This window comes from Rhipicephalus sanguineus, chromosome 6 (genome assembly GCF_013339695.2).
Source record: "Rhipicephalus sanguineus isolate Rsan-2018 chromosome 6, BIME_Rsan_1.4, whole genome shotgun sequence".
Lineage (NCBI taxonomy): Eukaryota > Metazoa > Arthropoda > Arachnida > Ixodida > Ixodidae > Rhipicephalus > Rhipicephalus sanguineus.
Genome location: NC_051181.1, coordinates 145,841,535 through 145,867,067, shown reverse-complemented (window position 1 = coordinate 145,867,067; position 25,533 = coordinate 145,841,535). Strand labels below are relative to the sequence as shown.

General features: G+C 44.8%; 1 protein-coding gene across 1 annotated transcript in view; it reads right to left on the bottom strand.

The window, feature by feature from the left end:
- Positions 1 to 7,323: 7,323 nt before the first annotated feature.
- Positions 7,324 to 25,533, bottom strand: part of LOC119397622 (uncharacterized) — a 65,659-nt gene continuing 47,449 nt past the window's right edge. The window contains 13 exon segments of the mRNA XM_049416622.1: positions 7,324 to 8,166; positions 8,699 to 8,857; positions 10,357 to 10,457; positions 11,805 to 11,904; positions 13,055 to 13,183; positions 15,024 to 15,139; positions 15,424 to 15,557; positions 16,696 to 16,799; positions 18,005 to 18,139; positions 19,544 to 19,676; positions 20,859 to 20,917; positions 21,221 to 21,384; positions 22,496 to 22,627. Coding sequence (XP_049272579.1) covers positions 7,978 to 8,166; positions 8,699 to 8,857; positions 10,357 to 10,457; positions 11,805 to 11,904; positions 13,055 to 13,183; positions 15,024 to 15,139; positions 15,424 to 15,557; positions 16,696 to 16,799; positions 18,005 to 18,139; positions 19,544 to 19,676; positions 20,859 to 20,917; positions 21,221 to 21,384; positions 22,496 to 22,627 — 1,655 coding nt within the window. The 3' untranslated portion in view covers positions 7,324 to 7,977.

Sequence of the window (25,533 nt, the reverse complement as noted above, 5' to 3'; positions counted from 1 at the left end):
AATGAATGAAAATTAGGATCCCTGCAGGAATCGAACCCAAGCATTCTGCGTGGCAATCAGGTATTCTACCACTGAGCCATGCCAGGTCTATAAACTGGTTTGGAAAAATAGCCTATGCAGGCGTAATATCGGTGCAACGTCAATTGTGGTTGTGGTGCTTGCTATCTAATTTTACAAGAAAGCAATAAACACTACACGATACTCCTACGATGTGTACTCCTACGATACAGGCATCATATAAGATTAACGTCTGTAGTTCCAGCCTTGGCTCCGCTTTTATAGCAGTCTAATAAACATTACGTTTGTATTCATATGATTCGGCAAGCTATATTGAAGCATTGCTTGACCCCGGAGGAATACATTAACGAAAGTTACATATGATATCCACATCACCGCACCGTAAATTGCACGTAGTCCGCAAGAACGACGCAGTGTCCGCTTCATTTCTTACGAGGCTGGGCGATGGCCTCATGCTGACCGAGGATGATGCCAGATTGATTGACAGCCGCTTTGTAGACTAGGCTACGTAGGCCACATACGCCCAGGTAGTCTACGAATACGACAAACACCATCCACTGATGTTGGTCCACGTAGCAATATCCAGGCCTGCCAGCCTCGACGGCCCATACCTCACCAACGCGAAGGGTGGCTTCAGGTTCCTACTTGTCGCCGGCTCTGTCGACAGCCGATTTGTCGACGAAATGACCGAGGCATGAGGATGTAGATGCGGTCACTGACCAAGTCAAGGTGAAAAACACAGAGACGTTTCGGGACCCACACAGGTTCCTTGTTCACACTAAGCAGGCAAGAGCCGTGTGTCGTTTTTTTATGCTAAAATGTGACGTAGTGAACGGGTGTAGGTGTAGGAACCGAGGCATCCAAGAATTCCAACAGCTCTGCTATACCACATACTTCACGACACATCGACCCCTCGTCACCACGATCACGACCGGATCCTATAACAAGTCATGACCAGCTGCTGGTGCTCACTGATCACGGTGATGATGCCCTTGTTCAAGAACTATCAAGAACTTCTTCCACACATGCACACAAATTCGTGAAACGTGCGTGCGTTCTGGGTACATATATGCGGCTCTTCAACATATATATATATATGTGCGTATAAAATTTAAACATGTCTTTACAGCCATTTTGTAGCTTGTCGCTCAGTAAAAAAAGTTACGCCACAGTCACCTACCCGCCGCATGCTTCGCATAACATCGACTCCCACGGTACGTGGGATCTGCCGAATTTTTTTAACTGGCCAGTACCGCACATATGCGCAAACCTCAAGCGGTACACCATTGTATGGGCGTAACCTTAACAGCTCTTGCACAGTTTTCTGCCTCTTGTCGTCATGCAAATGGAAACGAGTTCATCGAAGACCATCCGTCATGCTGTGCCCACTGGGAAAGGCAAACAATCACGATGGGCCTACAAAAGGCGAACAAATTTTGCTCGCGACTCGCAGCACGGTTCTTTGTGCTCACTGATTGAGTTTTCTTTCAAAAGAAGTTCGAATGCCGTGCCTGCGAAGCGCAAGGGATTGCGCGTGACGCAGCATTAGTCTGTCATGAAGCGAGGCAGCCAGAGTACACAACTATGCGCGTGCTGATTGGTGCTTGGGGTTCTGTGCTTGCGATCAACACATGTGCAGCATGTGCATAGGCGCACGCAGGGTACCGTATTAAGGTCCGCAGGCGGGGGGGGGGGTGCAGTAGCATAGCCAGAAATTTTATTCGGGGGGGGGGGGGGGGGAGTCCAGTCATACTTTAGGTTTGTTCGTGCGTGCGTTTGTATATGCGCGCGTATATATAAAAATGCAAAATCGAAAATTTTCTAGGGGTTTGAACCCCCTCAACCCCCCCCCCCCCTGCCTACGCCCGTGAGGAATGGGCTAGCTCCTGATAGGTACCTGACCCCCTCCCCACTGTCTACCATAGTTTCCCGGGATCGCGAACACTAGCAGCCTCAATTCATTAGCGGGAGCATTTTGTTCTATGCACTTATATTGCTGGAATGAACCGTACCTGAACAATCTCCCAAATTTTGATTACAACAACGGTGGACTTAGCCTGCCTCCCTCAAGGAACAGTTAGGTAGGTCGCTCCCCCCCCCCTTCCTCCCGCTCTCTCTCTCTCTCGCACTTTCAAACAACAGGAAATCCTTTGCGTTCATGAGTCTCTACACAATTTGCAGGCGCATTTTGGCCGCCACGCAGATAAAAGGTAAAAACGCTTTTGTTTGCGTTTTCACTAAGGCGGAGTATTCTATGACGTCATTAGAGACGTTGCACGAAGAAGCTGCCCATTTCGGTTTCGACACACTGTTATTAGGTTCCTTAAAAATACTGACAAATCTCTAAGCAAATTGAACCACCCTAGCAGTTACAGGACTGCCAATACCATTTGAAAACGGCACTATATTAACACGGTCAAAAATACGCCGGAGTTCCCATTTAGGACTTTCTTTCTTTCTTTCTTTCTTTCTTTCTTTCTTTCTTTCTTTCTTTCTTTCTTTCTTTCTTTCTTTCTTTCTTTCTTTCTTTCTTTCTTTCTTTCTTTCTTTCTTTCTTTCTTTCTTTCTTTCTTTATGACAATACTGAAATTGTTCTAGGGGACACGGCTAAAGGCAAGCGTTACCTGACTGCGCCGTGCCACTCATACAACAGCAACAGCAGCAGAACGACGACATTTACAGAACGTAAAAGCACACATGAAAATCAATCAGGGCACTTACTTTAGACAGATAGGATGTGGAATTCGTGAAAATTAAAGGCAACAAACCAAAACAAACACTTTGTTTGTTTCATCATCAACGTTATACAGTTTGCTAAACACTTACTAAGCACTTTAAAAGTACAAGCACAAACTTATACAAAATGCGCATATAGTTCACGAAAAAAAAAAATGAATGTAAAGGTATCCGAAAACAACCTTACAAAGTTCGCGAACCACTTGCAGCGGAAAGCAAACATTGGTGCGGATAAATATCTTATATGTAGTAATAATTCCGGTAGTAATAACTCTCCTATCGTTTGGTTAAATGTTTGCTTGGAAATGTTTGTTTGGTTAGCGACAATTCTCCGCACTCGCTCTACTTTCAAGGCTACTTTCCACTGAGCAGGGGCGTAGCCAGGGGGGGGTGGGGTTGGGGGTTCAACCCCCCCCCCCCCCGAAATTTTCCAGTTTTGCTTGCGTATATATACACGCGCACATACAAACGCACGCACGAACATACATAAAGTGTGGTTGAACCCCCCCCCCCCCCCGCCGAAAAAAATTTCTGGCTACGCTCCTGCCACTGAGCTTTGCTGATCGTCGCCCCACGTCCCCACAGAAGGCGTACGGCAACCGTGTTCGCAAATGGTAAGTCGACTCCCGCGAATATTGCCCTTCGGCGCAGTCCACGCCACCTGAGATGGAATGAATAACGAATCAGTGACAAAGACAAAAGGCTTTGTGTCTGCACGCGGGAAGAATGTCGTCGCGAGCTTTCTTCGTTTACATCTGCGTCACGATGGGGCAAGTTTCGGAGTGCGTGCGCCGCGTGCCGCCTCTCACTTTTCTTCAACGTTATGAAATCGGTTTCAGATGTCCCCGCTCACTCCTTATTCCCAGCAGCGCATGTACAAAGATTTCTTTTTTATTTTTTATTTTTTGGCATACAAGGCAGACTAGTAAGCTGCCTCGCTGTAGCAGCCCTCGCTGTTTAGAGATCTGTTAGTGAGCGAAGTTACCACTGAGAACAAAAAATAACACTGTCTCCCTGAGGAATCCGTACTCTCTCTCTCTTTCTTCCGTTTAAATCTCTCTCTTTTTTTTTTTTTTTTTTTGCGATAGACCTGCCCTTCAGGAACAATTAATTCTTCATACGTGTGCTGTAATGCTTGTGTTATGTACTCGCGACCTTCCAGTTGGCATTCAGCTAATCTACTTACTGCGAACTCAAGAGAAAGGGATCAGAACATCGACCAAAATGATTTTAAAACATGTTACCGTCTCGGCTCTCTCACCAGAACCTTCTCAAAGAAAAGGAGTAAACAACTTTATTTGAACCCAAATCGTGTTTCGTCGCACCGCAACACGCTGCGCCCTCTCCTAGAAACTTCAGTAAGCTGTTTTTCTGTATTGCGGCCTCAATGACTGCCATGTGTCGCGCCGTTGTTCATCTTGGAGGCCACTGTTAAAAAAGCCTCCGCGATTGTTACGTAGCACACGCCGCGGTTTTTAATCACGAAGGCTGTGCTTGGTTGGGTGCGTGTCAAAGAGATGGCGCTGCCATCGTTATTGCTGGCGCGTATTTTGAATTTTTCGCTAGTACACCGTTTTTGAAACTTCATTGAATGCTGATGACAGCCTGATTTGCCAAATGTGACCGGCAATAATCATTCGCTCGGCCGGGAAAGTGATAATTACAAGCTGTTAATTTACCGAAAGCTTGCGCCTCATTACTTTTGATTGCAAAAAAAAGGTAGCGCTGTGTTGCCACGAAGCTAAGCAGTGGAGTCATTTTAGTTTCGCATTTTGTCTCGACTTAATTGTTGAGTGCGCCCTATAAGGCTTCACACATATTCTGGCAAGCCCATACGCTTAACTCGATGTATCACTGCTGTTGTGACTTTAAATTCTACACTATTAGAGCAGCTCTATACGTCAAAGCTTGGAGGACGCATGAGGTTCGCCTCAAGAGTAGAACGCGATAGCGTAACCGAAGCCGTTCGCATCACCTTCTCAATCGGTAGCACCGCTTCGTTTCTCGGTGGACACTTCGATCGGGCCGCAAAGAAAGGAACGTCTGTATTCGTAACATTAGCCATTTCAAACTATCCTACGATGCCTACTGCAAGTGCAGTTGCGAAGTGCCCACTACGCCATAATTCTTCCTTTTGCGAATCAGCGAAGTACCCTCTACGCGTCCGTGAGGCAACAAGCGAACCTACGCAGCTGCTCACTTTGTTGTTTCTTTTGCTGCTGGTGACGATTAAATGTCTGAGTGATTGTAATGGGTGGTCATATAAAACCCTCACTCGCTGTGAAATTCACATGTTTTGACACCTGGCATGATTTTACGCTTCTGCCACGCAATATTACATGCGTTAAGGAGACTCCTCACATCACATGACATTCGTATAGAGTGTTTATCTTTCTTTTTCTTTCATTTTTTTTTTCACAAGCAGTTCGACGCAATGGGGTTACTCTGTTCTAGAACACCTGCTCGCCGAGCAGGAGGCCTGGGTTCGTTTCCCACTCGAACCGAAGTTATTTATTGTTTATTTCATTGCGTCTGTTTCGAATTTTCGCTCACGGGCAACGCTGATTTTTTGCTCACAACCGACGACGCCGACACTTCTGCGAAACGAGCCTTTTAGCGCGATCGCGTTAATACGGGTGCACTGATAACGATGGGCATGAGAACTGGGACGAAGAAGAAATAATAACAAATTAAAAGCAGGAACTGCGAAACTGGTGTATACCTGCTGCTAGCATACCGACGTTCGTGGTGAATTGTGTAGTGCGTGTATGCTCTGTTCCGAGTAGTACAATCAAGATGACGTTATCACTAACGTTAGGCATTGCGCTGATTAAGGTTGAACGTTGCCCGTAAGTCTCATTGCTTGTACCGTCGAAGTGCGGCGCCTGCCACGCGCTACCTATAATCTATTACGCCAGTATTGCGAGACACATGGCAGCGGTGTGCACGGGCGTTGTTCCTATAACAATAATAATTTCCGGGCTTTTACGTGCCAAAACCACAATGAGATTATGAGGCACGCTGCAGTGGAGGGCTCCGGAAATTTCGACCATCTGGTGTTCTTTAACGTGCACTGCCATCGCACAGCACACGGGCATCTAGCATTTCGCCTCCTTCGAAATACGACCGCCGCGGCCGGGATCGAACTCGCGTTCTTCGGGTCAGCAGCTGAGCACCGTAACCGCTACACCACCGCAGTGAACGGCGTTGTTCCTTCAGCCTAGCAGAAATATGTTTGCGCGCTGCTTCGCCGAAAATCTAACACATGCACATATAGAACAAACAATAACTATAGTGACGCGCATAGTTATAACACCTTTGACGAGTTCGAGCTCAACGCTAAACATCCAAAACCACTGCCCATCGGCAAATTGACACAATGTGTGTGCTCGTGTCTGTTAATTAAAATAAGGAAATTATTTAAAAAGGATATGGAGTGAGAGCACAAGAAACTCACCGCAAGTGGGGCACGAACCCACGTCTTCGTATTACATAGCAAGGGTCACGATTCCAGCATCTTCGACGCCTTGATGTAGCATATTCGAAGGTTTGGGTTTACTGATCAGTCACCTTCGCCCCAACATGTTCCCAGCCTCGGTTTAACAAGATGTTCCCTGTCCATCGCATCGTATTCGAATGCTGTACAGACCGCTAGGTGGTCCACCCCAACTCGACGACTGTTCATAGGAATTGATCGCACTTGCGTGCGATCCAATCCAATAAGCTCGTATCCAATAAGGCTCGTATTATTGCAAAAAGAAATAGGCATATGGGGGTAAGCAGTCTAGATAGCAAAAAGTAAGATAAAATGAAGTAAGCAGAAAAGAGGAAATATTTCCACTTTTACGAAATAGTTCCGAGTGCGCACCCTTCATTTTTTCGGTGCTGTCTTTTTACGGCATGTGAAAAATAAACCTTCAATTGATAGTCTGCGCTTGTCCCCGTCTGCTTGTCGTCCTTGTTTTCTGCCGCGCCGTATACCTCGATCCCGAGCTGCTGAGGGTCAAATAAACCCTACCCTAATGAACATGCAGGCCAGTTTGGTTTCCGCGTGCACAAGTATTAACCTGTGCACTTTCCAGGTATCTTCTATTCTTCGTCATTCGATATCACGAGAAAATGAGCTCGTAGAACTAAGTAAAAACTCGCAGTGCCCCTTACGCATACGCCTAAGACGACTCGAAGGCGAAAGCCATCTTTTTGTTCTTCTCGTTCGATGTATTCATACTCGCCCGCTGCACTTCCCCTAGTTTTGCACTGCCTCCATGATCAGCCCACCTTTGATCAAGCGGCGATATCATGTGAGTACGTGATCACGTGACGTCATAGTGACTTAATTATGACGTCGCAAGTTTTGGCGATCTGAGACGTCATGATGACGTCATATGGTGATGACGTGTGACGGTTTTTTGCATCACTCGTGTGCCACCATAGCACGTGATGACTTATTTTTGCATCACTAGCGTTGGCGCCGACGCCGCGGGACGCCGACGATCACTTTTTCGCGTTCGATGAGGCATCTAAGGCTTTCGCCTTAATCAAAAGAGACAGTACTAAAAGTAATGTATAAAATATTTTATTGTTTCTTTCCGATATTTAAGAATGAATGGTCTATTGACGTGTAACGGCAGTACAGTCTGACGTTCGCTGTTCTATGACAACCGTTCGCAATGCATTTTTTTTATCACAGAAACTCGTTGCAGTTGCCACTGTCGCGTCACACTGCACATGGCCGACAGTACAGTACACAGGCCACTTCATAGATCACGTCACTTCAGCAACACGTCACTTCCATCTTCGGCGCTGAGAAAGGTGAAGGCATCCCGTAAGACCAGTAGACGACCTATCGCTTGGGCTCTTGCAGCGGAGCCGTCATTTCGCGTCTACCTTCCATTTTGACACAATCAGCGTAATGCTGGTGCATTCTTTCTAGACAGAAGAATGGCAACAGCGCGCATCATTACAAAATAAACTCCGATGATGATCACGTTCCCCGTAGAGGACGATAAAAAGTCATCGGTTTTGAAGTCCAAGCTCTGGCACGTACCAAATTCAGAGAGCAAGTGTTTGCTGCCGGATAGGCTTACGTTTTGTCCCAATGCGACGGCATTTGTGATTCGGTAGCAGTGCAAGCCGTCAACGTGCCAGCACATGCGGCAAGTAAAAATAAGAACGTAGCTAAAACCCTGTGTTCGAAAGCTTCTTGATGAGCGTGCATGGTGATTAACCACTGGTGTCGTGGATGTAGGTGGGGTTGACTTGACCGTTTATGACGTAGGGTGCTTGCGAGGGCGCTACGAACCGCCCCTTGCGCGCTTTCAGCTGCTCCTGCTTCCATGCATTCCATTCGCTGCGAATCATCGGGTCGCGCGGACCGTAGTTCTCGGAGGGCGAGAACGTCGCCTTCAGTTTCTGTAATCAGAAAAGGAGATGCTAATGTAACAAGAACGCAAAAAAAAAAACATACCTTCAGCACACCCGCAAGCGCCCAAAAGTTCGCGAAATAAGGGTTCAGCTGTTAGAGTTACTTCAAATCACCAGAAAATGTAATGAACAACGTAACGTTATTACAATCCCCAAAAAGTGTCATTTACATTTAACGGTGGAGCTTTTCCAAGTCCGAGCCTGCGCCGTCTGCATGTCTGTCCGGTGCCACGCAGGTCACGTGATCAGAGGGGAGTGAATAAAAAATAAATACAACGAAATTATGATGATGCTCGAAATGAGACTGAGATGTCTTAGTTTAGCCTCACAAACACTAGCGCGCTTACAGCTGTGCCACGGTTTTCACGGCTTGAAACTGGCCGAGCTTTTCCTTTCCTTTTTCTTTTTCAGACTTGTTAAACTCCGGTAGAAACTATAGAGTGCGTTAAGCAAAACGCAATCGCATTCCGCTCTCTGGTATATGTAGGCAGCCAGACGCCATCTGAAGCAGGACACGAACCTGGCAAATGGTGGTTCCGGGAGCTTTGGCGAATGTGACCACCATCCACAGGGGCACTTGGCCGATGGCGATGGCAGCCATGACCCAGCCGATGGTTTGTCCCAGCGGCGGTAGACTAGAGGCGCCTCCCTCGATGGCGTTGCCGTAGACGAAGATGGCCTGCGGGCATTCAGAGACACTGAACTCAGCTCTGCAGTAGGAGATAAACTTCGGCGATCTGACAAGCTAGAGCGCTAGACAGACGAGGAGAAGAGGATTACGACACGAACCACTATATTGCGATCATCTTTTCCTCTGTCCTCGTCAGTTTAGCGCTGTAGCTTGTCAAATAATAGTTGACTCCAGCGGTACAGCCCAAAGTCTGTACCGATCAAAGGTTCTCTGAGCGATATAAATCAGTGTCAAAGAAAGCTGCTGCAACTGTCAAAGTGACAAGCCGTCTATTTTGTTCTGAGTACCATACTGTTACGGCGTGACACGCAGTTGGTAAAGGTCTGCTGCAGAGAGCATGGTGACATGAGTGAATTCCTGTCACGCACTCCGTATCCCCGAAGTTACATAGCCATGAATATTAATGCGAATATGATTGATCGATCGATCGACAGGATTGATTGATTGATTGATTGATTGATTGATTGATTGATTGATTGATCGATCGATCGATCCGGTGTACGAGCGCAATCCCTATAGTTGTGTTCATTACGAGTGCTCGACAGTACTTAAACGTCGCGCCGATGCTTTCAAAATTTCGTGAAAGTAAGAAAAACCATGTCTACGCATAAGTTAGATGAAACGTTGATTAAGTAAAATAAAAGGCACAGTTTCGCCGCAAGGGCGAAGCAATGAATGCGATAGCAAGAAATTAATGCTATACGAAGTGAGGCTCGCCAATGGATACTCTCAGTTTGAACAGCGTTCCTGTTGCAAAGGCGGCCGAAGCAGCGAAGGAAACTAGCGTGCTTCAACTGTCGAGCTGTGACACTTGATAGTTCGCGCTCATCTTCTGTTTGTTCGTTTAGCGGCGTCCCTTCAGCTCGAGTGACTTTCGTACGCTCGGTAACATGAGCGCGGACATCACGGTGAAAGCGTGAAACATTCCTCTTCCCCTCACCGCCAGAAAACCGCGCGAGCAGACAACGGAAGGGCAATGTTCTCGCTGCGCAAATATAAGAAGCGAGCGAGCTCGACGACGACTTTTAAATGCGCCCGTCGTGCTGCTAGCGCCATCTCGCTGGCAATGAAGAAGCGCTTATTATCGCCTGCCGTCGCTGAGTCCGTCCAGCGGTAAAGGTTATGTATATAACGCTCGCCGTTAGCTACGTGGAGGATCTGCGTTTCGTGGCGTAGTGGATAGCGCCACTCGCTGCGGAGCAAGAGGTCTTTGGTTCGATTCCGCGCTTCGGAAGCATTTTTCTGAATTATTTTTCTTTGGGGCTTTTATATATATATATATATACATACATACTTATACATATACGGTGCATGACGGCGACGGGGACGGACATTTTCCAGCGCCGAGACTGTCCATATAATTGCTATCGCAATAAAACGGCCTGCAGGCTTTTGCTTTACCTGAAGACATGCCCAGCCGTCTTACAAGCAATGGTATTAACTAGCCATGAGGCTACGAACTAGCGATTGATAAGCAAACTACTTACGATGAGGGACACGGGCGTGATGAATCCCCAAGTGATCTTCCAGAACCAAGATATCCTTGCGTTGAGCATGAACTCGAAGTCCCTGATGACGTTTCGGATACCTGAAATCGAAACATGGAATCTGCTTATAGACTAGCCTTGATGATCGTGGAATGCTGCGAATAAAAAGATAATTAACACAAGCATGAGAGAAATTTTACTTATCCTATTTTATTTCATTAAATACACCCTAACTTGGATTCAAAATTTGTTATTTTTCTTTACATACAGTGCATAACTCATTTGAAAAGACGTATATACAAAAGTACACTCTTTACTTCCACTCGAGCAGAGATGCCAAGGCATCATTCAAGACATCGCTGCTAAGTAAACTGAATTCTTTAAGTATAACCGACCGCACTGACTGCACCAAGTATGTGAGCCGCTCCACAAATTATAATAACGGAAAAACTATAATCACAATGCGAAAACATTCTGCTATAACACGGGCTCATGATGGCGTACAACTTTAAAATTTTATTGAAACGATATCAGCTCACCTGTCTAACACGAAGGAAAGCCCCAGAAAGAAATTTTGTTATCTCCGTTTGATCATTATCGCATTCACTTCACCTTTTGTAGTGAATAACTGTGTGGATTCATGATACAGTAATTTCATTTCATTTATTTACCTTAAAGACCCCGGAGGGGTGTTACATAAGGGGTGGTTTAACAAACAAAACTTTGTATGCGGCTTCACGGCAACAATAACATAGCCTGCAAGTGCAGCTTTACTGCGGTACTTTTATTTAAAGCAGTGAAGCCACGTTTAAAGGCAAAATTCCGTGGAATTTTCACTGTTTTCTTCGCTTTTAAAACATGCGATCACAATTATGCCCATTGTATAACGTATGCATGTGCGTGTTCCTTTCCCTAGTCCTTTAAATAAACATACATGCGTGTAGAGTGTACCTTTTCGATTCTATATGTGAAGCTGTCCTTTAGAGAAACGGGCAGTAAAAGGTTTCGCATGATCTGTGATGGATAATATTTTCTTTACTGTAATCTTATGTGATATCATGAAATGTTTGTGCTTATTCCCCCCAACTTTGTTATCGTATAATTTTTGTGCCATTGTATGCAACCTTCTGTGTCGCAACGGCACTAGCCCAACCTTGATAATATGCCCAGAATGGGGCTTTCATACGATACCAAATCTAAGGATGTCAAGGAATTGAGAGAATCCTCTAAATATAATGGTCAATTTAATTAATGTAAATAGGTCGGCGTGCATGTCACATACTTTCGTGCCAACATTATGAGTTCAAGTATTGCGCAGGACTTTGTTTTTTCGTTAGTTACGCTTGTTACTAGTTTAAATAAAACAACGTAAAACGGTAGTGCTGTTCAAGCGACGGATACTCAAGATTCAAATGACACCGAAATCCTTCAGCCTTCTTGGCACTCACCATAAATCCACATCAGGCCGACGACTTCGAATATGGCGTAGAGAAACACGGCTTGACCAACTCCGTAGTTGTCAAACAGCAGGCGCATCGCATTTCCGCTCTGGTTAAGAAAGGTCGTGGACAGAAACAAGATAAATAAATAAATAAATAAATAAATAAATAAATAAATAAATAAATAAATAAATAAATAAATAAATAAATAAATAAATAAATAAAAACTATGCTCGATCAAAGGAGGTAATATCAAAGTAACCGTCAGACGATCACGCCTGTGTATGATCCTATTGAGTGACTCATTTATTCAGTCACATATTTCACTATCATGAAATGCCACTCGCTGTTATACTCATATGATGTAAACATGTTAGCGTGTTCCTACATGCGACTCTTGAACTGCACTCTGCGCTAGTAGCACTTTTTGTGTGATATCGCATCATTCATTGGGGCTTCTGCTAGCCGCACAAACAGGACCTCGTTAAACACGTTGTTCCTGACGCAAAGCTTAAAGCACGAAGAAAAAGACAAGGAATAGACAGAGCAGCACGAAACGACATGTTTGGCAAACATAGACACCAAGTAGCCCAGACACAATTTCTATAGAGTGCACAGTACCTCTAACGTATTTTTAAGGTTAATGTCTGTTCGAAACATACTTAAAAGAAGATAGAAGTTTGAGGTGGAGGGCTTGATCGTAGAAAACAGCGCAAAAAAGAAACGGAGACAATGAAAGGACCGCACGTCCTTTCTACAATGCGCTGTTTTCTACAATGATGCAATACCAACTCGTCCAGCAAGCCACTCTTTTAAAAGACTTCAGCTCCTACAACTTCCAAGTTGCCTGCCAGTGTTCCTTTTGGAAAATATAGCCCCCATATTATGATGGCATGGCTACGTAAACATACCTATGCGTATTTTATCCTCGCTTCTTCATTTATTCCTTCTTTTTTACTTGTCGAGGTGATCTGTGATGGACCTGAATTAGCTGCGTGCTGTTCCCAAACAAACATGGAAGTTAGTCAGCCGTCAGTGTTCTTGTTGACCGAATAGAGCAGAAAGGAGTGTGAATCAGCGGTCCCCGTGACAGCTAACGTGGACTTAGTCGTGCGATTCGTTTACGCAACCGCATATTTTTCACTGCGTTGGTGCCAAACTACGGAAGTTTTCGTCAAAGTGTCGCACGGTGTCACGAGGCGTGACACGCTAGCGAGGCATTGCGAAGCGCGGTACGAAAAAGGCACGTGGCAACGTACGTCGGTGCACAGGATGAGTCCCGTGCCGAAGCAGATGGCGCAGAAGAAGACCGCAATGTGACTCCTCCACTTGGTGAGTGCGGGAAACTGGTCGGTGAGCACCGTGGTTACCGCCTGGACATCGCCGACCTACGTGGAAAAACGCCTTAATCGAGAGCTACATTGACAGTAAATGGAAAAACGACATTTCTCGTATTAGTAAATCACTCTTTCCCAACACCAAAATCACCACGCTTGCCGCGAGAAGACGCTTGGTAAGCCACAAATCGCGCAAAACGAAAATGTGAGTGGCGACGCCACTTTTAAGCTCCCGCACCAATCACCGTGACGTCATAGATTTTGACGGCGTCTACTAGGGCCTAAGTAGTTCCTAATCGGTAAAAATGAACTACATTGTCATCTGGGGAATGAGGAAGGTGCAGAGACGTAACATACCAAGTGTCAGGAAATTTCGTTGAGCCAATGTCGTCAAAATGCGAAAAATACGCTTTGAAATCCGTGATGGCACGCGCGGAGATTTGGGCGCGAAATTTTAAAACGAAACTTTCACCCTGATATTCTCCTCTAGGAATAAACCTATGATGAAGAAAGTAACGTCAATATAGTTCTCAGAGTACAGTGTATCGATCTAAACCGATTCTTTGTTTCACTTTAGTGTCCCTTGAAAGTTTTGTCGGTCACAGTACAATGGTAAATTAATTGCAATAAATTATTTTTTAACTTCTGGCGAGAAATTTTCTCTTGCAATATTTGTCACCTCTTAAAATGAGAAACAGAGCAACTGATACAGGTTGAAGTTCAAATACATATTTGTGCAAACAAAACTATTTCATACGTCACTCTAAGATACTCCGACACGAAAGGAAGCTTCCTGTCGGAGTATGTATATCAACATAAAAGATCGGCGAATCAGAACATAGTCACTCACTAAACAGTTGTGGATTAGTTTCCGTATGTTACTGATTAAAAGCCCGGGAAGTATTCGAAGCCGCTTGTTTTACACTTTCGAATTCATATTTCTTGTCTTACTTTCTTGATGTCACATTTCTACAGCTGGCACCACAAGCATTCGTCGTCGCCGTGAACCGCGCGGCTAGATGACTTTTTCGGTAGCTTGGAGTGCTTACAGCTAACACGCCCTCAAACAAGGTGGCCAGATGCAGCTGAACTCATGGTGCGCTGCCGAACAATATTAATAAAGCGTGAAATGCGGGACATTCTCGAGGATTTTCGTATCTCTTTCGGGACGCAGAACAATATCTCTCAATGCGGGACAGTACTGCGAGTAGCCGGACGGGTGGCCAACCTACGAATGAATCCATTTTTAACTTGAACTGTTTTCCTTGAAGATCTGACGTTTCTTCGTTATCTCCTCGGCTTCACGCTTTAGCAAAGACGAAGAGCGCGCAGAGCGTGCGCCACAAGCCGCACTTTTAGGTGTGTGTGTGTGTGTGTGTGTGTGTGTGTGTGTATGTGTGTGTGTGTGTGTGTGTGTGTGTGTGTGTGTGTGTGTGTGTCTGTGTGTGTCTGTGTGTGTGTGTGTGTGTGTGTGTGTGTGTGTGTGTGTGTGTGTGTGTGTGTGTGTGTGTGTGTGTGTGTGTGTGTGTGTGTGTGTGTGTGTGTGTGTGTGTGTGTGTGTGTGTGTGTGTGTGTGTGTGTGTGTGTGTGTGTGTGTGTGTGTGTGTGTGTGTGTGTGTGTGTGTGTGTGTGTGTGTGTGTGTGTGTGTGCGTGCGCGCGCGCGCGCGCGCGCGCGCACTCGACGCTACGCCGCAGGGGCGTAGCCAGAAATTTTTTCGGGGGGGGGGGGGTTTGAACCCCCCCCCAACCCCCCCCTTGGCTACGCCACTGCTACGCCGGCTTTTTTACTCATGAGACATAAGACTTTCGTCTTAATAACTTGGCGCCGTTACCTCGAATGATACCTGGCAGCAGGCTCTTCACATTAACGAAGAGCGGCCGTTCACTTACGCCTGTGCCAAGTCCAAGCAGGAACAGCATGAGGAAGAACAGAACGGACCAGAGCTGAGGCACGAACGATATTCTGCTTAGTGCTTCAGGGTACGTCACGAAGGCGAGAGCCAGATCTGCATGGAAACGAACAGAGACACCACAAACTCAAAGATAAATTGGACCAATGGCACAAAGCCTTGACGATAGCCTTGAAGCCAGGAGCGCAATAAACTCATTCGAAGCTGATTGGGCAAAGCGGGAGGAGCTAAGCGAAAGCTTTTCAATCGAAATACGCGAAATAATGTGACAACAAAATGTCTCGTGTGTACCTATACCATAAACCACAATCGCGATACATGCGCAATGGTCAGGGGTCAGAACATAGATGCGAATACTTATAACAGAGTAACGTACTCACCCGATTCACCTTTGAGCACCTGCGAGATGTCATCAGTGCCGAGGTCGTACGCAAGAGATCCCAACGTGGCGAACACAACGCAGCCTGCCAAGATACTCGTCATGGTGTCAGCAATGCTGATGAAGAAGGCGTCCCTGTAGGGCGGCAGTACAAAGATTAACGAGAGAAAGATTGACGTTTTCACCCGAAGGCGGAGCACTGAAAGCGATAGAAAAGTTTAGCGCCGCACTGAAGGCGTTTCAGAACGCCGACGTAATGAAATGAGGCCGAAGGAAAACTGTTGGTTCTTTAAGCGTACGAAGAAAGGATCGCATAAGTTTAGCTTAATGTCCCCAAAGGTAACGCATACACACAGCTGCGCATCAGGAGTGCCAGTACGTGTGCGCACAGAGCTCATGCTAGGGACAAGGTATGCACGTACAGTGCTCATTGAATGAAACGCGTGAATCTGTGGCTAAGTAATGCCAGTACCTTTGTATCCACTGACGCCAATTCATGTGACATCGGCGTTATATTCGCACCTACACTTACATCAGAGCCACCTTTAGTGGCCGTATTCGCAGCGATACGACGTATTTATCTCGAGCAATTCTTCATACTGGTTGTGATGCCTAAAGTTTCGATGTCGCGGTTCATTCTATGAGCACTGAGAGCCCGCTTGATTTTGTCGCTTTGGGAGCGATATGGAGGAGTACACAACCCTCTGTCTGGAGCCAAACGCACTTCCCGTTTCCGGAGGCATAAGCCGCGCATGCGCCGTAAATATCAGGACACTATACGTTACCGCGCCGACGCCAACAGCGACGGAGCAAGTGTTCCTCGAGTGTCCGTACAACAACAAAAAAAAAAAGAAAGGAAAAAAGATAAAAGAAAAAATTGCGCACGGCTGACGAATGTGAAATGCTGTAAAAACAATTGAGCGCTAAGGTAATCTTGCACGTTTAGATCAAAATGCAGCAGCGAATACCATGGCAATACGTAGGGAGTAACAGGCAGAAACAACCTCAATTTAAAAAAAAAAGTTTGTTTTTGTTTTAGTTTTAGTTTTAGTAGACACCAGTATGACGCTGGTATACCTTTGGCAAGCGTGACAAACACTGAAACGGTCAGAAATAAGATTAGAAGCTGTGCTGATTAGTCTATTCTTTTTTACCTTCTTTTCTACCTACTGAGCCTGCAACAAACATGCCAATAAATCCTTAGCGAAGTTGTCGAATGAGCAGTTTTCGGCGGCCTGACTGTGCGCAGTTGTGCTACGTGACTTTGACTCACCTTCCCACCTGGTGCCTGAAGTCGTTGTAGCTGGCGTACATGATGAGATGGCCGAACGCCGTCGTCAGCGAAAAAAATGATTGCTCACACGCCTTGAACCACACCTGTAAAAAAAATTCAAACTTGGGAGAAGTTCAGAAGAAAATGGAGGCCCGAGGAGATGAAAAATGCTTGAACAGGGGGTGTCGCTAGAGCCAACGTTTCGGCAAGCGGACTTGTCTTCTGCAAGGCAGTTGCTGCCTTGAAGCAGACAAGACCACTTGTCGGATTGCCGGTTCAAGAATTTTTTATCACACCCGCAAAGAAAAAAACAAAGGTGATAATAAGTGAATTCTAAGTCATTTCGACTAACTTCTTTCTTTTTTTTTTTCTTTCAGCGTAACGACTTCATTGCAAGTATTGTCATCAATGCGAGCACTGAGAGTTCGCCTTGATGAAGAAACCATCGTCAGCAGAAAGCTACTAGAGTTCCACTTTAACAGAATGCTAACTGCACCATCTCGAATCAATACAATAGCCTCAGATGAAAAATGAGAAGAAGAAGAAGAAGGCTTTCACCTTCCAGACGTCATAGGTAAATGCATCACGGACCATGTGGCTTTTCATGCTCCGGTTTTCGCATCGGAAGAGCACCAAGCCATGCCGAGAAGTTGTCTCTCGTTTAAGTGTGGCATTGGGAAACTTCTGGGCCCGTGGCCAACTGGAGTTTTACAGACGCACGCTTTAAAAGCGTTAACACGTTTCTTACAAGACAGCGGCATTGCTGACAAGTACTAAGAAATAACGAACTTTCATTTGTATAACACATGTCGTACTTATTATGCGCAGTCTCATATGACACCCATCATATGTGTGTGCTGAAGTGAATGACGTATCGACTGTTATGTACACACGAGCGAATACATCTTCTTAAAGACCAGACGTGTGCTCTGCTGTTTTTGTGCTGGTCGGACCAAATATTAACGACGGACATTATCAGAGGCTTCATTCGCTGACTTTGGAACATTTCTTTATCTTTTTGTTGTGATATGTGCCTATAAGTGTGTTTTTGCTTATGTGTGCCCCAGTGTTCTAATTTCCAGGAACTGCCTTTGTATGTTTTACTTTAAGATATGTGTTCAAGTTTCACTCAAGGGCTAAGGAGTAACGGGCGCCATAATTGTGCGCCAACATCTCTTTATATATCATATCAATAAAAAGAAAAGTGTGGCATTAACGTTTTATTGCAAAGTGAAAGCATGCATTCAATTTGTGATAAGACATTCTTCAAGATCGATGGTCAGGCTTCAGAACACAATGGCCACCATACCTCGATCTCCCAAATCTTTTCCCAGTGCGGAATGAAGAACGCCTTGATACCGTTCAGCGCGCCGTCCTGTAGGCACGTGATGATTAGCAGCGAGATCATCACCACGTATGGCATCGTCGATGTCACGTACACCACCTAAGAAAATGTAAACAAATTCAGAACTATAACCACGGGTATACACATTGTGGGCTGCCGTAAGAAAACTATCTGGTATCCGCGTGTCAAATAACCGGTATGATGCCTTTCATGGGTGATGTGATCTCAATAGCGACTAATGTATAGGCTTTTAAACCTGGGAAACATTCGCGGACTGATTTTTCTAGTTCACAATTAAGTGCGATTCTACGTAACACTTATCAAGAAATCAACGTTTCTTTTATCTTTGCGCCACATATTAATAATTTACAAAATTATTTCGCTTATATTCTCGAACTCCATGCTTTTCATTTGCTTAGAGATATGTGTTTAGAAAAAAAGTTGATGATTTAGAGTACTTTGTCCTCTACTGTGGGACAGCTGTAAGCTCTCCCTAGAAGTGCTTATGAGGCGTCCATTCAAAACTGCGATCGAATGAGCTGTTCTTAGTCGAGGCTTTCATGTCCGGGCTCGGCGTAGAAGTAATCACGTGGACGTGCAGTGCGGCCGGAGTCAGGCTTGCCATGGAAGGGGAGGGCTGCGTTGTTCTGGAGAGGCAAGTCCATGCAGAACTGCGATCGAATGATGTAACGCTAGGCGCTTCCGAATTCTCCGTCCTATAAAGCAGCTAACCCTAGCTAATATTCTTGTTGCAGCTTCAATATGCAAGTCATTCAAGCAACCAAGATGACGTTGTCAACGATGTAGCATTTAAAAATAGCTGAAGAACGACCCAGAGCAACTACGCTCTATTCTTAAAGGAACATCGATTTAGTATTAAGCCTAATCTATATTAAAATATATATTTATCTTCATCAGTCATGGACGTTCGATTTAATGTGCAGACACAAGTAAAGCATCCTGATCTCCGTGCCAGAACTGAGCTGAAATCATGATCGTAGTTCGTCTAGATATTCTATTTATGGATGTACGAGTATACATCTGGCTAATACAATCTTCCTGCAACCCACAAAATAAAACGTAGCGTCCGAAAATCGTATTATCCAACGCAAGCTCCAAAAAGTGTGGCAATAGGCGTACTCTGCGACAAACCCGATGACAAAAATTCATGCGCCGCGCAGTGACACTGAAGCAGCATCACTCAACGCCACATTAACCGCTTCCAACGCACTACAAGGCGTTGTATATACCTGTAGAAGCCCACATTTGCAATCCTATTGCCTAATTTCAAGTGAGAACGCGACCACATTAACCGTAAGAAGATACATTGCTCCTATGGGACACGGAAAGCAAATAAAGCTTATTACTCCGAAAAAACGTACCATGCAGAATCGATGATATTGCACTGCACCATATATGACAAAAACATTAAGAGGCCCCTAGTCCAGTCATTTCATACGCTAGAGAATGGTTATGTAAAGCGCGAAGAAGCTAGTGCCTCACCTTGCCAACCGAACGAATGCCTTTGAACGTGGACAGTGCCTCGCAAATCCAGGCTAGAAGAAAGCACAGCGCCATTCGCCAGTCTAGCGCTGAAGGCAAAGTGAAGCCTCCAGAATCCCTGAGCACGTAATTCCTGCGATAGAAATTGCAACGTTAACCTAACAGCCACTTTGCCTCGCGACGAGCGCAAATGTACGTAGCTGCAATGGGCTTCCTTTATGGCCTTTGCTTTCAATATGTAGATTCGTTAAACGTCATGTGTCGCCGCTAATGTGCAGAACAAAGTCCGTTATTATGCGGTTAGCCATAACACTATAATAATAAATGCTGCGGTTATAAATCAAAACAAATTTTTTATTTCTGCCTCGTAGAGATGCAGATCAGTGGAGGCGCAGAAAAAGCTGTCAGAAACAGCTTGGCAGAGCCGCGGCACCCTTATGCTTGGCAGCAGCTTCACAGTAAGGCTTATAAATAAAACAACAGTATTGACAAAGTGTAATGACGAATATACAATAATCGACAAATACAAAAGAGAAACAAAAAGAGATTACACAATGTATAGATAATATCCACATTACATACACACAGGTATGGCTGCAAAAAGAAAAGAAAAAAAAAACGTGTCAAAACCACGATATGATTATGAGGAACTCCGCAGTAGGAGACTCAGGGTTAATTTCAGACACTCGTGGTTCTCTAAGGTGCACTTAAATCTAAGCATACGTGTTTTCTTTTGTATTTCGCCCCCATCGAATTTCAGACACCGTGGCCTGGAATGCAATCCGCGCCCTCGAGCTTATGACAACGCGACACCTTACGTGTTAAGTTGTCATGGCGTGTTGTTAGCCAAAACACGACACACGTGTTGCCTGTCCTGTCTTTGTTTTGAACAAAAGTACTAGCAGTGTGTGTCTAAATGAAGCGAAGGAACAAAAATTTTATTGAAAAGGCTTTAAATATTGCTGTTCAGTTGGCAATAAACGCTGCTGTCGTGTCTTCCACCTACAATACGTCTCCGTTTCTGCGAAAAGGTGGGGGGCAGTTGTAAGATTACCTATGTTTCTTGCAAGATAATCTATGTGTTGTAAGAGAACCTATACGTCTGTCTGTCACGGTCACACACTGACGTTTGGGTATTCGTCGCCACTCTGTCACTGTTACGATTTCAATATCCTTGCTGGTAAACGTGTACACTAGGATAATGACTCTTTGCATTGATCAAAAGTCTGGTAATGTAATGAGCGTTCTCAGAAATGAAAGCGTAACTTGAACATTTCTTTGGAAGAAACACTTCAAGTTACCTTGTTATACATACTGAAAATATTGTTCCGGAGCTGATGATGCGTTCGTGATATTTGACATGTTTCCCGAGTTCTGAAAGGCAAAAAAAAAAGTGCAGTTGTGGTTACCAATAAAAATTACACTCCCATCCCACAACCAAATCGTGCGGGGGTGCGGGTATTTAAATATATAAAGATGTCTTTCAGAAACGAGTTGGGGGTAGGTGGGAGTGTCGTTACCTTCTTCGGAGGCTGTAGGGAGTTTTTTGGCAGGGTGTGTATAAATAACTAATATTACAAATGACACTAGTGCTGCAGTAAAGGTTACTACCAGATAGCGGTAGTGATGGCATTTCAAACGCAAGTTTCTCTCTACAAATTATTTTGCGTCACTTACACTGAATGAGTCTACACATGCGGCGTCGCTCCAGTCGCTGTCGCACCGAGACCAAGGCAGATAACTTCGGAACGAAGCGAACATATAGAAGAGGCACAGGGCCATGATGTAGTTGTAGGACACGGTTACGTAGAACGTGGAGAAGAGCTGCGCAACGCCGATGCCTGGGCACAGGAGAAAAGGCTTCATCGCCACGAGCACAACTTTAGCTAAGATGAGTGCACAACAAATCAGGTTAAACGTAAATAATATGCTACCCTTTTCCTTCTTATGCAACAGGAGCTCCTCTAAGGCTCCTTGACACTGAGCACTCTATGTCCGGCAAGAGTCGTGCAAAAACCTCATTATTTAACCCGCAAAATCAAGGCACATGACTTAGGCTGCAAGCGATAAAATCCCAAGAATGAGTAAGAGAGCGAGGACACAAGAATAAGAAGGGATGAGGGTCAACCGGGCGAGCGTCCGGTTTGCTACCCTGCATTGGGGCGGAATAAATGGATAGTAAATAAATGGATAGTTCACGCACGTAGAATGAAGCCTAGCAGGTCTCCAATTGGTCACTCAGGTTTGTGAAATTCCATAGGTGAACGAATAGCTTTCTTTAACATCGAATGATGTGGTCAGGGTTTAGGAGGGCTCAGGATATGGTTTCGAGCACGATATTATGCGTAATTTTATCGAGAAGAGTTGGTTGCTATTTCAGCTAATACGCGTCATATCTGAAATAAGCGAGACAATACATGTATAGAAACGTGTCTGCAATCTTTACGTAGCAATTAAAAGAAGGCCAGACGCGAAGCGTACGTGCTGACACTCTTCCCCAGCATTACTCGCGCTCATATCAGTTGAGAAGCGAAAAAGAAAAAGTACTTCACATCCCATTTACTACATCACTTGCATTAATATGGCATAACATATAGCTCTCAATGCTAGATCTAGTTTGTTTTCTCGCTTTCCCGTTCCGGCGTATCGGCACAACACAACACAAAAAAATACTGTTAAACTCAGCCGGTCAACTTGACGCTGCCATACAATCGCAGTATAGCTCCGTCCCTTTATTTATAATTAGGTCTCCCTTCACTGCCAAATAAATTTGTCCGTTAGAAAAGCACCTGTGATCAAACGGTTATTTTACCACGATTTGATTATTGGCTGCTAAATTTACATGTTTAAAGAAGCGTTGTAAAAGTAGCGTGCATCTCTGTGGTTTAGAACAACTCCTTTGTTAGAGCGAGAAAAAATGGGGAAACAAAATAAACATTGTGCTTGACTCACCTTTGAGTCCAGGCACGCATTTCCAGACCTTGACGTGGCTTTTACCCACGAATTGGCCGATGGCGAGCTCCATGAAATAAACGGGCTTGCCGATTAGGAACAGGACGATGAAGTAAGGGATCAAGAAGGCGCCTGGAATTCAAGAAACCCTCAGTCAGACAATACATATTATGAGACGCTTTTGCAGTATCTACATGAAGCAAGCCTCCGCACCTATATCTGATTTCATCATGAAATCGTGCCGTATAGCGATCCGAGCGGATAAAGAAAAAGACGTAATGAAAACATTCAGAAAGCAAAGTTGGACAGGGTTAGTCAAAACATCTATTGCCCAATCAGTTCACTACACTCTAAGACAAAAAAGAGTATGTGTGACTCCTTTCGGTGAGTCCTGACATGCCGCGTATGTGACTCTCTTTCAAGGGACACGTTAACTCCCTTGTGGATCACACGACTCCCAGAGGAGAGTATAATGAGTTGACGTGTCTCGTCAAAGAGAGTCATTACGTGGTAAGCCAGAACTCTCAAAAAAGAGTCAAATGACTCTTTTTTTTTTTTAAGCGGAGGAGGCTTTAATATAAATTTCGGAGCTGGTGAGAAACGGAAAGAAGATCCATAAAAACGGTGGTTGTTTTTCAGGCGTGACTGGACCTTCAAAGAATGACTTCAGTTGGCAAATGGAAAGCCCGACAAATCGGGCTCGCAAAGGAACCTTGCAAATCGCGTGATGTCCTTAGCTATAGTAACATTTGCTGACGGGCTAGTCGGTGTTGCATTGGTCATAACGTTGCAACTCATATACACACGAAAAAGCAAGAAAATATAAGAGTGCTGACTTTCAACTAAGGGGATATATCTGAAAATCAGCGTACTTACCTGTCTACCTTTGTTTTTTTCTTGTTTCTTTTGCTGTTTTTTTCCCTGTGCGTATGTGGTGTAAATGTATGAACTTCTACTATATAAATAAAAAAATAATAATAATTACTGGGGTTTGCGTGTCAAAACCACGATATGGATATGAGACACGCCGCACTGGGGGACTTCGGATTAATATTGACCCCGTAGGGTTCTTTTACGTGCACGTGTGTTCGAGCAGTCCAGCCCCATTGAAATGCCGCTGCCGTGGCTTGGAATCGAACCCGCGTCCTCGAGCTAAGCTACTACAGCTAGTTATAAATAACTGAAAAATCAGAAGATATCAGTCAAAGGCGAAAACGCAGAGAAATAAAAGGAACGGGTGCACGACAAAAAAAATAAATAAATAAAGATTAGCGCAGCTTGCAGTAAGTCGCGCAAGGCTGGATCGCAGCAGAGTTGGTGGGCATTATAGTGAACTAGAACATATAAGCTGGTTCTAGTTCACTATAGTGGGCATGTACGTTTCAGCCTTTCTTGTTAACAGTCTGAATACAGAATGCTTGGGCAGTGATTGAGCACGTGCCGGTTCATGATGATGATAATTTTCTATCTGCGACAGACGGCAGACCTCGACCATCACAGCCCTGGTGTAATACATTAACTGTCGCAATTATTCTAGTCAACGCCTCAAAAATGGAGGAGGCGTTGTTCTAATTAGCGTGCACTCGCTAAGCTCGCGGCATCCTTTGCAGTCAGCACGAGCCTGGCCTGGATGTTCCGCTTGAGCTCACGTGCGTTACACGCTTGTGCGAATGGGAGAAGGAAACGCGAACAATTTACAAGGCATGAAGCCGTGCACGCACCCTTTCGGTGCTCATACAAGCTTACTAATGCAAGCAAACGGCACGATCCGTGTTCACTCATTAATGGCCCCGCGTACCGTACGTGCTCTCAGCTATACGGCATTGATGTCAGACTGCGCTTCCGACTAACCGCCATACTAAACACACCTCTTTCCAAAGGTCCATATTTCCGACCCAGTAGCACACTTTTGGTGTAATGGTGCGTTTCGTGCCTGTGACACGCATTGTCACGAACTTCTTGACTTAGAAGTGATATATCGTCGAGGAAAGTTATCGAAACGTTGCAGAGAATTTGTCAGAATCCGCCAATTCCGCCTTCATCCTTCATAACTTCGTTAGGGCAAAACACCAGCCTGAAAGCACGGGCTCGTTCCGCTCCCTCTTGTACGAAATCAGCAAGGTGAAGGTTTAACTGACACGGCATCGGAATGGATACGAAGAGATGGGAAGTGCGGCCGAGGACGACGAAGGGTTCGGTGGAGCGACGAAATTAACGGAACCAGCTCGCGCAGGACTCCTGCAGTGAATTTATGACAGGCTGATGATGATGATTATGAATGAATAGAACTGACTTGCCTTGTGGCCAAGTGGCCTCTCAGTTATCTATCTGTCCAACTATGAATCAATAAATGATTAAAATCAGTCCCTTTGTATTTCCCATACAACAATAAAAGGTGAGGAAAAGCTGCAGAGATCTTCCAGAAAACCTCCACGTTCTGAAAGTATCTAATCACTTTCACAGAGTGATATCATTGATTGATTGATTGATTGATTGATTGATTGATTGATTGATTGATTGATTGATTGATTGATTGATTGATTGATTGATTGATTGATTGATTGATTGATTGAAACGGGTCAAATTTTTGTCAATAAAAGCTGGGCAAGAGGGCGACGGACAAAAAACATTCAAACTTTTTTTTTTAGTATACATTGGCATTATTGGCCGTTACTAACGCATTTAAGCTTCGTCAAAGTGCATATTTAGGTGACTGTTGATTATGTTTGTCTTGAAAGTTGTGCTATGTATTTTAAGTTTTATCTTAATATCACCGTGTATATACATAATGTAATTGTTGACTATGTTGTCTTTGCTGCCATGTTATGACCTTACGTCATAAATCATCTACATGATGTATGACTTCAGAACTTCATATAAGAGGACATTATTGTTCGCATTTTTGAGACTTCATATTGTAGTGCCATGGTGTTCAAGTTGTGTATTGTATGTGCTGCATATTTGTTATGTTTGGAAATTTTGGACCCTGTATGCTCTGTGTTCGACACCTCTAAGAGCTAAGGAGTAGCCGGCGCCTA